General features: G+C 34.4%; 1 protein-coding gene across 3 annotated transcripts in view; it reads right to left on the reverse strand.

Moving 5' to 3' along the window:
• The window catches only part of LOC140753689 (transcription factor hamlet), a 128,484-nt gene that overhangs the window by 30,846 nt on the left and 85,446 nt on the right, over positions 1-12,192 (reverse strand). For 2 of the 3 annotated variants that reach the window (XM_073088442.1, XM_073088443.1), the window contains one exon: positions 5,880-6,319. In XM_073088442.1, the coding sequence (XP_072944543.1) occupies positions 5,880-6,319 (440 nt within the window). Of the gene's footprint in view, positions 1-5,879; positions 6,323-12,192 lie in introns of all 3 variants that reach the window. The other variant, XM_073088441.1, reaches the window with a different exon arrangement.

The following is a 12,192-nucleotide window of genomic DNA, read 5'->3' on the forward strand; positions in this document are numbered from 1 at the left end:
CTAACAATTTCGGTGAGAGATGAGTTACATGATCACAATCCCAAACATGAACGGCATCTGTACATTGTAAGCGGAGATCACGGATCGTATAAATATTATCAATAGTGGCAATAAATGCTGTAACAATAATATTTTTTATATTTATTATTCCGAATACAACAATAGACAGAAATGTCAGCCGCCTACCGTAATGAAGATGTAATGGGGCTGCATCGGCTAATCCTTTGCCGAAGGGGGTGGCTATTTTCAAAGGATGTCACACGAATATGACAGATATTTTGACAGTAATGCAACTGGTTCGCTACTGGGAGTAGGTCCGAGTTTTAAATCGAAAATGAAATTAATTTCAAAATGCGCGATTAGGAATTATTATTAGGGTGTTATAAAATTAGATGTTTCTAATAACAATTATTTAGTTGATAAAAAAAACATTCAAAATTTTAGAGTTACGCACGTTAATTAAAATTTGATCTATTATTGACCAACCATGAGCTGTAGAGTTTCATGTTAAAAAGACATATGTATCGTGAGGTGGTGTCTAGATATATAAAGACATAAGATTTTTTTTACCTACCTACGTCAAGTTTTTCAATCTAGAAGCAGGTACATCTGACAACTACGATTTTTTTCCTTAGATATCAATATCAGTTAAATATGCGTTTAGATATTGCTAGTTATGAATACTCTCTTAATACGAAACCTAGGATATACATATAAGACTTTAAATTAATGTTTTTCTTGCCTATACAAACTACTCAATTATTTGGCTGAGCCTATCGCGTTAAGATGGAGTAATTTATTATTTATGAGGTACACTACATTTTAAAGCAGACTACATTAGATTTATAACATAAAAATACTGAATATTTTTTTTTACTTTTTTATAGGTACATACGCAACGTATATCAGTACTCAATAGATACACATTACAGTATATACTGGAGAGAAATCAAACAGCCCGATGTTCCGATTTAACAATAACATTGCAAACAAATTATTCGAGCACCGACGCTTCGCAGTGAAAAATAAACAGGGTCCAATAAAACATTCATAGGCAATTCCCTTTGTCAGATCCAAACCAAACATTACCAACCAATTCAATAGAATTTTACATTCATTGCGATTAAAAATTGCAATTATAATTAGTGGGATCCATAACGTGCCAATTTCGCATCAATTTCACAGATGCACCCTGAGGAATATCGCATGCAAATAAGGTTATAACTAATTCATAATTTGATTGACATCTAAAATGATGGCTTTGTAATAAACTGGTTATCTAATCTAAAATTCATTGGATCTGTTTTGATGATCAGTTCTCATGGAATCATTCGATAATTTTGGATAATTAATAATTTTATAAGTAACCAATATAAGTTTCTTCTATTATTAATTGTGTGACTGCAAGTAACTCCTGATCGTTTTGGTATCGGTTATAGATGTCTATGGGAAAATATGTTTCATGATAATGTTTTAGTTATCTAATTAAAAGTGTAGTGCATGTTTATTATTACAAAAAAACAGATTATATCTTGGGTTTATCATAATTATTATTACTGACATTACTACACTAACTGCTTAAGTTTAAAGCTCATTACACCATGAATTAATATAACAAGGAGTTGAGGAATTACTTGTCATCAAAAGACATCATTTTAAGATAACGGATTCCTAAATGCGTGTGAAAATTTGACGAGAATCTTGGATTTAATCAAATGAAAAGATGTACACAAACTGCAATAATAAGAACTCAAAAGGAAGAGATGAATTTGAAGAGATTTCATGACGATTGCTACACTAAAAAACTCGCCAATCAAGTTTTAATTCCAAAAGTTCCTACTGACATGTCGTATTGTTAATTTTACCGTTACTTACTTCGATTTTTTCTTTAAAAAAGTGTAAATTTGAGGTAAAAAATTGTTGACGGGGGTCACGCCTTAGTAAAAATTAAGGTTTATTCGTACGCAACCTTTATTGCACTTTGACACGGGAGCTTCGCATAAAGAGTCCCGTGATTACCCCGATATGTTTTTTGTTATTTTTTCTTGAAGATCTTTATTGAGATATCGCGACTTGTGAAATGGTGGTTAGATAATGTTACCGCGTCGCAAAGTAAGAATATGTGTCACCCCTTTGAGTTTACGTAGACATGAGGTTATTGAATTAATCCGATCCCATTGTGTAAGTGCAGGTATCAACGGACGCGGATGGGTTAACATTACCGTCATTCGGTTGATTTTTTTTTAATTTTTTCAAACGTTACTCACACGGTATGTTACGTTTTTTACTTACACCTTAATTATCTTTTTCTTGAGTTGGTGTATTTCATTCACTATATCTACAATTTTTGTTCACAAAGTATGCGGCTTTTGTTTTCAAATTGCCTTAGGACATTAACTCTTATTTTGTAGGTAACAAAAATATTGGATATACTGAGGAAATAAAGAGACTATAAGTACTTCCTTCTGATTATAAATTAAAATAACAAAACTAGTCCTACTGGGAGAGAAATTAGTAACAGTAAAACAAAAACTCGAACAACATGTTTTAAAAGTTTTCGAAACAATGTAACATCTATACGTAATGACATTAAACAAAAAACAAAGTGACGTCACAGAGGGTAACCATCAAAGAGCTTTTCCACTCGGTGGCGCGGAAGCGCGGTCAGCGTTATACCTCGTAATGACGTGCCCGCAATTGGCACTTTTACCCTAGCGTCACGTACAGGCGTCAGATCAACTGAAGTTACTATAATACGTACTATTTATATTGTAAAAGTAGTTTAAATACCATACATCAATATGTTTATTCACTGTCATCGAAACAATAGAACATCTATACGTAGTGACATTAAACATAATCACAAAGTGACGTCACAGAGAGTAACCATCAAAGAGCTTTTCCACTCGATGGCGCGGAAGCGCGGTCAGCGTTATACCTCGTAATGACGTGCCCGCAATTGGCACTTTTACCCTAGCGTCACGTACAGGCGTCAGATCAAGTGAAGTTACTATAATATGTATACACAATTTAAGTACTTATTGGTTTTAACTATAAGTTATTAGGTAATGATAATAACTCACGCTATCGAAGAACGTTATTAAGATGATTTAAGTCCTCGTTTTTTATGTTAATTCAAAATTTTCACTACTTTTCCGTGGCTTAAACAATATGTTTTATTTTTTTGGTTTAATAAACTAAAATATTTTTTATATTATTTAGAAATAAAGTAATGTTTTCATCATAGTGCTCAATAGTTTAATAAATCTATAAAAGATATTAAAAAAATACTTGTAAAAATAAATTTATTTTTAGAGCAATCAAATGCACAATGCACTCAACAATACATTTGCAAATTTTGATTCTTTTGACCAATCCTTAAATCAGTGAAGCAAAATAAATCTCCGGAGCTTTTATGTCAACCGGAAGCGAGTGCGCTTCGAAAGCTTTCAATGCGTTGGTTTGATTGCAATATGACACCTACAGTATTGAGAATGACGCTTGATAGTACCTGCTTATCATTGCAAATTGAAGTGTCAATTCCAGTTTTTTTTATTTTCAGATTAGACTAGATAATGAAAAACTGGATATATTGTAATAAAGGAATTGTTTTTTTCACATGCGATTACGATTACGATTTTTTACTCGTGATAATATGAAATTAAAAAGTTTTGATATACTTTGTAGGTATCTAAAACCTGAACATTTTTTTACTTTTGTACATATAAAATGTAATTGAAAGATAGGTATTTAATAGACAAATAATTTGCAATTGCTAACTACGTATAACTTGTAAAACTTAAAGTTTAAATTTCCGAGTTTCAAAATTACGATTAAAATAACTTACTAAGTTACCGAAGTCCTCGTTTAGAGACTTGAAAAAAATGCACAAATTTCGTCCTTCCTAAAACCCGGAACTGTGGATCCTATTCCAAGATCACAATAGCTTAATTTGATTGTAACAAGACACCAATAATATCGAAGGTAAGTGCTATCTGTCCGCCGGATACTGCCATCCGATATCGGGCGTAACAGAGGATTCGCAATAGCGTATAGAGTCTTTTGAAAAAAATGTTATCAAATATTGGAATGCGTAAGAATACATTCTATCTCAACATACATTCTACCAGCAACAGTACAGTTCAAACTATTTATAAAACGGCAAAGTATACTACTAGTATCTACATTGTAGGTACCTTGACATCTAAAATACTATGTGTCATATACTAAATCCATCGTTAAGTAGACCTAAAGCAAAAAAATATTTGTATATTGTGGTTTAGCTACGGACCTGCAATGATACCTAAGTGAAGGAGTAGGTACATAGAGAAAGTAATTACTTACGCTTTATGAAACGAAATAATAAGAAATAATTTTAGAAAAAAGATCAAGCCCATTTATCATAGTTGTAAACAGTTGACCAAATCGTAAGCAAATAAACTAAGCTATTTTGGAACATCTAATGTATCAACATAGATTAGTAAAGATTACTCACTCCTAACAAGAAAAGTTACCCAGTTTTGTAATTTGGAAATAGTTGCGTAAAAAAGTTTTGCCACATCTCCGTGCTAAAATGTCCCTAAAATATTTGAAACAATTATTTATTTATGACGTAAATTACGCAGTATTAGTTATTTATTCGTATTTTCTCTAAAAATGTTTTTATTTGTTAAGAATTCAAAAATAGAACTTACTAGAAAATAAGCCGTTTGTGGCTTCATTCAATTTCAAGGCGGCGAAGTATCTTTACTAATCTATGTGTATCAATAATACACTTCTTACTTCGAAAGATAAAATGAACACCACAACTAACAAAAGGTGCGCTCTCAATGGATCAAATATTGCAGAAACCCAATACTTTTCTATCTGCTAAATCCGCGTGCAAATCAAACAATTCGTTTCCGCTTCCGATGCGCAGATAAACGAGACACGCCCTTCGAATATGAGTGCGTACTTCGACATGATGTTCGTATCTTAAAACGCCTTTTAAAATACGACACGATTTAGTTAAGCCAATTTCGCTGATAATCAAATTTAAAGCAAGAAGAATGCCCATAAAGTGCTTACTGGTTATTTTGAGGGACAAAGATTTCAATAAGTATTATATTATAATATAAATTATAAGTAACGATTGTTTAATATAAATGCTTTTTTCTATAATTTTGCATAATACATTTAAAAGCAAATGAGAACATTTGCTTTTAAATTAGTGAATGACGTAAATGACGTAATTTTATCTATTATTATTTAAGATCTCATCTATCATTATCATCTTATAATTTAAAAATCTACAAATTAATTAACCACCCAAGTTTGGAGATACATTTCAATATATGAGTGGCTGTGTATGTGTGTACCTTACACTTAAAGAAACAAAGAAAACAAGCACTACTTGTCACTAATGAACTGTGACATGACGAGAAAAAATGCAACCAAAAAAATCGTAGAAAGAACAGGGGTATCAATAAAATAACTACTTTACTGCTCACGTCTGACACTGAGGCTTTGGTTAGGGATAATTTATTAACAAGACCACTCATTCCTTCGACATATTTACACTTGATCCCGGAGCTTCACAAGTGGTTCATTCAAACCTCAAAATATTGTGGCGTTGTCAACGACCTGTCTAATTAGTTTTGTTTTTATAATATAGGAGTAACAGGCGAGCATGCTTTCACCTGATGGTAAGTGGCTACTACTGGTCAATCCATGATAGAATTAGGTATTCCTACTTGAGGTCGGCCACAGATGCGCCGCTACGCGTGAGAACTAAGCTGGAATGCTTCGGAAAAATATGTCTCTCTTACCACATACTTCTAACCAGAACATTAGTAGGTAGAACTAACCAGAGCATTAATAGGAAGTTACAAAAGACTTACCTCGAAAGCGTACTTCTTGTCCAGAGGGTATTTCTCCCACTTCCCGTTGAAAGGTCCGTACTTCGTCCCACTCGGGATATTGACTCTCGAGAAAATGCCACCAGCCTTGAAGACTAATTCGATTGGTAAGTTGTAGTCTAGGTTCTCTGATAGCTCATCGGCTTTCGAATCGTCATCTTTATCCGTTGGACTCTTCACAGGGTCTAGAAACCTTTGATTTGGTATATCTAAAGGTCTATGGAGAAAGTTTCTTCCATAATCTGCCGAATGTGGTGGCAAGTAAGTGTCTGGAATGCCGAAGTCGAGGGTTCCATAGTACTCTTTGATGTCAGTTCCTGGGGCCATGTTTTCTTGGTTGATATGAACTAAGGTGGGTGCTGATTCGGATGTAGCGGAGTCGGTAGGACTCGGTGGCGGACTGCCAGATTCCTGGCTGTCTGCTGCTGCGAACAAACGATATTTGTTAAAAAAAAATAAGTATAAATTATAATTAAATTTAATTTTCTAAGTTTATGTATTTATTTAAAACATGTAAAACAATTAAATAACGCGGGCAGATATAAACGCGCGTATTGTTATACTTAGAAAATATAAAATAGCACGGAATGCGTTCACCAAATTTAACCCATTCGGCTATTCCAGTCGACCGCATGTACCTACTACTGTCTAGTTTTTTAAAGAAATATAAACTATCTATATATTTTGAATATAACTCATATCCTACCTATTACCACATTATTAGCTAGCTCCAAGATAGTCCAAATACCATGTGTACCGAGTAAAACTTTAATTATAATTTTTATAAAATGCGCAGTCTCCACAGCCAATGTGGCACTTAGATGTCTTACACCCGCAAACCTGTTGGTCGGACTTATTTGCGAGACAAAAAGCGTGGAATGCAAGATGGTGATCGCATTATGCCTCATTTCCGCTCGCCACAAAGCGTTTCCGCTTGTCTCTTGTCTCTCAGAGCATCCCTCCGAAATGCAAATCCACGACATGAAGATATCAGACTGTTTTATCTTTTTTTCATTAATTTAGCCATAGACTTATAAATAAAAAATACTAAACTTAGTATGTCTTTTAAGCATATTAATAGTCTATTGTTAAAGTACTTAATAGTTAACGTCAGTACATTAAGGAAAGTTTGTCGAAAAACGAAGTACAAATAAAAAGTATGACAAATTGCTCAAATTACACGTTACGAAGAAAACAAATTCATTACACACGACAAAACGTACGCGTGTCAATAGCGCATCCCCTAGCAAATAGCAGCTGAAAGAGACACTCCATAAATCATAACCCACCCCATTACTGCTAATAAACTTGTTAAAACAACCCCTATCTTGTCTGCGTCTTCACGCACGTGGCGTTGAAAAAAACGCTATAAAATTAGACGCTCGATATGCGTCTAATACAATGCGGTTAAATGATAACTGCTTTACATCACAAAGTGCAGTTCCGCACAATACGCAGGATGTTAAAAGTCTAAAGGGATCTGTGGATCCAGTTCGGTACGTCCTTTGCGCCGTTGCTATGCCAGCTCACCTGTCGCTATCAATTTGTTTTTTATGACGTTTAATAATCTTGGACTCCTTTGTTGGCATAGTTGTAAAAAAACAACCCACGAATACGTTCTTAGACACTTAAATTTGCCTATTGTTAAATAGCAATAAACTATTAATAATTAGTAATTGCAATTAAGACTACCTAATGTTCAACGGTTTCATGATGTGATTTAGGTTTTTTATTTAGATTTTTCTTACTTATAAGATTTTTCGTATATCTCCCCTCTTTACTTAAGCTTTGTGCTCATTGCTGTGGGCCCTATTTAGTGATAATTTCTAAGATAAGAAGTTTCTAAAATACTTTTTATCTCAAACTTGAAATTTGGCCCTTACTGTAATTTTAGACATAGGTAGGTACTTGAGTTAACTAGCTAACTCCGCTTACAATGACCACTTAGAAAGTAGTGTATAACCAATTTTTTTTTATTATCAACCCATTACTGTCCCACTGCTGGGCACGGGTCTCCTCTCATAATGAGAAGGATTAGGCCACAGTCCACCGCGCTGGCCAAGTGCGTATTGGTAGACTTCACATAAATCTCTTAGATAATATTACTTCTATTGTTTTAAAGTAGTGTGTAACCAATAATATTACTTCTATTGTTTTATCTAATAAGAGATTATCGGAGGAACATGATAGTGGCCGAGCCACCTTTACAACTCGTGTTACTGTGTCACCGTTTACTCTCGTTTGTCACGCGTTAAATTAGTACATTCGAAAACGATCGAAGAAAACGTTAAGTGACTGCATTATCGTTTTGACAGTCACGCTTATGTGTGTCGTAAAATTCGAATTTCAAATTCAAATTAGCCGTTGCGGTTCATGTATCGAACGCTGCGTGCGCGGACAATGCGGACGCGCCGTCGTTAAGTCTTCGCTTTCCGCTAAACGCGCCAGTTTAAAAATAACGTTCGCGGAACATGAAATCGATGGAGTCGTCGTGATCTGTTTAGTATTTTATTTTTTTTGTTACATTTACTGCTTTCGTTATAGGTGTGTTTATCATAACTGTAATAGATATGTGTGAACACCATGATGATCATCAATTATATAAAATATCGTAAATTTATGCTGCTGGGAATAACTATTCTCGTAAAAAGATTGAGATTTCGATCGTCAGCCAAGTGTGGGTTAGTTAGAATTTATCTTTGAAAACATTATGAATAACTTTTTAACATGGCATTCCAATTCATTGAAAGTAAAACTAACCTATCATTACCTAGTACCTAATAATCATACTAGCACCTAATCATTAATTTTCTACTATGCTTATTAGTTTTCACGAAAGCACTTTAAACTCGGTGAAAAAGCACGCCACAAACATTGTATGTCTTTTGTGTGGTTGTATGTTTTAAAATTTTCTTAGTATGAAGGTATCATGAATTCTTGATCGGTATATTAATACTGATAGTTTGTCTGTAATCCGTAACATTTATATTGATAGCCTTCATTCCTGAGATCCGAATATTATGACCCTTTGACATGACTGAAACACCTCGACTTTGCGTCGGTCAGTCACTTAATTTGCAACTTCATTTACAAGGTTACACTGTCTGGACTTATGAATATGAAAACAAAAGCATGAATACCTGTATCAATCAAGTGAGGTTTTAAATTAATAATCTATCCAACCTACCCAAGATTATTGACAATTTGTGCCTACTATAAATTGTCAACTTTCAATCTTTGGCAGGGAAATGAATAGATTGCTTATTATTAATGGCGTGAGTTGTTAATAAAACCTGACAATTAAGAAGCCAGAACAGAACAGAAATTTTGATAAAAACATGTCGGTTTTACTTTTTAAAAATATATAAAACCATAAGTAGGTAATAAATATAACGCTCAATTCAATGATGTGATTAAGTTAAAACTATTATTCCTACCTAATGTTTTTTTTGGTATTAGGAACACACATTAGTTTCAAATCGTCAATGAAAAACATAATAATATCGTCAGATCAACTTCAAGTGGATCTTTTGTTCTGTTAGAAGTTGTTTACAAACGTCCGTCATTTATTTAACATTAACATTAACTAGATTTCATAATCGTTTGCTTCATCTACTTCATAAGGTCCCAGAACATGTTTTGGACAGAAAAGCATATGAACATTTCGATATCTCAACGGGTCTCTGTCCGAAGACCCCACGGAAAGCCGATTTCACGTTTTAGCCACGGCGACTGACAATAACGCGGTTTACTCTGTCACTTGGCCCGGAACGCTCCCCATAAAACTTGTCATACAAAGACACCTTCACAATATCATCTTAAGCCTTTACAATAGAGTTGAGACTTACGAAGTTCTTAAACTTCCAAATGTGTTAAGGCTGACCGCTCATTGGAGACTGTCGCGTGAACAGCTACGTGCGACCAGAGTCGCTTAAGTTACTGAGCAGTTGCTTAAGCCGCTGCCGCGTCACTATTCAATTTATTTTTTAAGCGATCGACGAACGACATATTATGTTTGATTTTATTCCAAAATCTGTCGAGAGTCGATTGTCTACGCGTAAGCTACTAAATAGTCGCCGAGCAACTTTCAACAGTCGCGTTTAACAATTCTTACGCCCGTTATTAAAAATGAATCTATCTAGCCACCAAAGATCAAAATTTAACCATTTCTGCTTACTAAAAATCGGACCATTTCGCTCTCTAATAAGGAAAACATTGCTACTATCAATAACTGTCATTAATACTTAATGAGCAATTTTTGTCACGTGACAGTCACGTTACCGTTAATTAAACGCTAAAGCTACCGGTAGCTCAATAGTAGCTTGAGCGAAAGTAGCCAATGAGTAGCCAGCCTTAAACTTAAGTACCTACGCATGCAAACTGCATGCTTCATCAGAGATACGACGCTAAATAGGAATTCATTTGACGACCGTTGAATAGTGTTCGCAGAAAGTCCGCTTTCTAACTTACGAAACACAGATACAAAGCTAATATATTCTTATACCAGACAGTCACAAAGTTGTAGGTAAATTAAGTGTGTCTTTCCGCAATACAGGCTATACTACCACGGTCGAATATAAATAATTTCAACCTATTATTGCATATTTTTATATAATATATGAGTAAAAGACGAGCATGCAGTCCACCGCATGGTAAGTGGCTGCGGCGCTACCTCTAAGAACTAAGCTGGATTGCCTCGGAACATTGTGTGCCTAACACTGCTGTCATGAGACAGAAAAAGGTAAATACTCTTCTTTTAGAATAAGTCCAAGTCCTAATCCACTACGCTGGCCTCGTACGGATAGGAGACTTTGAAGACACTATTGATTACCAAACTGTACTCTATAAACATTCAAGTGAAGCTTTTTTTATAATAAAGGAATAGCAGACGAGCATGCAGTTCACCTGATGGTAAGTGGCTACTGCCAGATAGGATTACATATTCCTACCTGAGTTCGGCCACAGATGCGCCACTACCTCTGAGGACTAAGCTGGAACGCCTTGGAAAAGTATGTCACCCTTACCACACTCTTAAAAACGGAACACAGCAGCGTCTAACACAACTATTAATAGGCAGAAGTAGATGTGGCGGTGGTGCAGCCGGAGTTGAACCACAAAGGGTTCTACCACCTTCGAAGCTACAGTTGCAGTACAGTACAGTACAGTAGCAGTAGTAGCCTTTAGTTATCTCTGATTTGAACAGTGTGGCAAGTCCGAAAGTCAAAGTTCCCTTCTAATCTAAGATTTAACAATCTAACTTAGGATTCCTGTACTTTATAATCAATTACAAATGTTCATGGAATTTATCATCATAACTTTAAATACTCTACATCCTAAGAATCACAGTGTTAAGGAATTTTCTACAATGATTTTACTAATCATTAGTACCTAAGTCATATCTCACTAATCATTAGTAAAGTGTAGCTTAAACTTTACATTTAATCTACCATATTGTAAAATTTCCAAATATAGGTAGGTACCTATCGACATATAATACAATAAGGTTATTAAATTACCTAAAAGCAAAGACATTTTGTTTTCAATATACTCGTAGTAGGTAAATTAAAATACCTCTCTTATAGATTCAAATAATATATGACCGATAAAATTTAATTTGATAGGTAGGTGTTTTGACTTTATACATTTGTATTCAAATTAGGCAATAACTGACTTTTATATGAAAAAATTGACCTCCTCATTAAATGAAGGTTATCTCGACAACGACAATGCGAACAGTGACGCCATCCATAATTTTCGTTTAATGAATAATTTTTAAACTTATCATAATTATGAATAGTCAAATGTGTAGGTATTCACTGGAAATCAGTCGTAATAACCTTTGTTATATTACTTATAACTATTGTTTTTTATGAACCTGAAGTAGAAAACAAACGTGATGACATAATTCATGAACATCTGTTATCTTTGATAAGTTTAAAATCCTACCTGAGGTCATAGATTAGTATAGATATCTCACCTTGTAATTGAAGGAAGCCACAAATGGCACACATACGTAAAATGGATGACTGTTTTCCCATTACATCTCCGACCGTCATGGTGTAATTTACGCGGAACAATGCCGACATATGCAGTTAAGTGGTGCAAAAACAACACGAAATCGAAGAAAAAGTGCGGAGAAATATCGTTTAATTCCTAATGCTCTGAAAATTACATTTTTTAATATTAGATATCAGTGACATTTTAATTATCAAAACTGGTTACATATTCTTGTTAGGTGTGAGTAATCTTTACTTATCTATGCCTGAGGTATGGAGGAGGGATATGATTGTCGTGC

The sequence above is a fragment of the Epargyreus clarus genome, unplaced genomic scaffold (assembly GCF_041222505.1).
Source record: "Epargyreus clarus isolate Ecla_fem2 unplaced genomic scaffold, WU_Ecla_fem_2.2 ptg000027l, whole genome shotgun sequence".
Taxonomy (NCBI): Eukaryota; Metazoa; Arthropoda; class Insecta; order Lepidoptera; family Hesperiidae; genus Epargyreus; species Epargyreus clarus.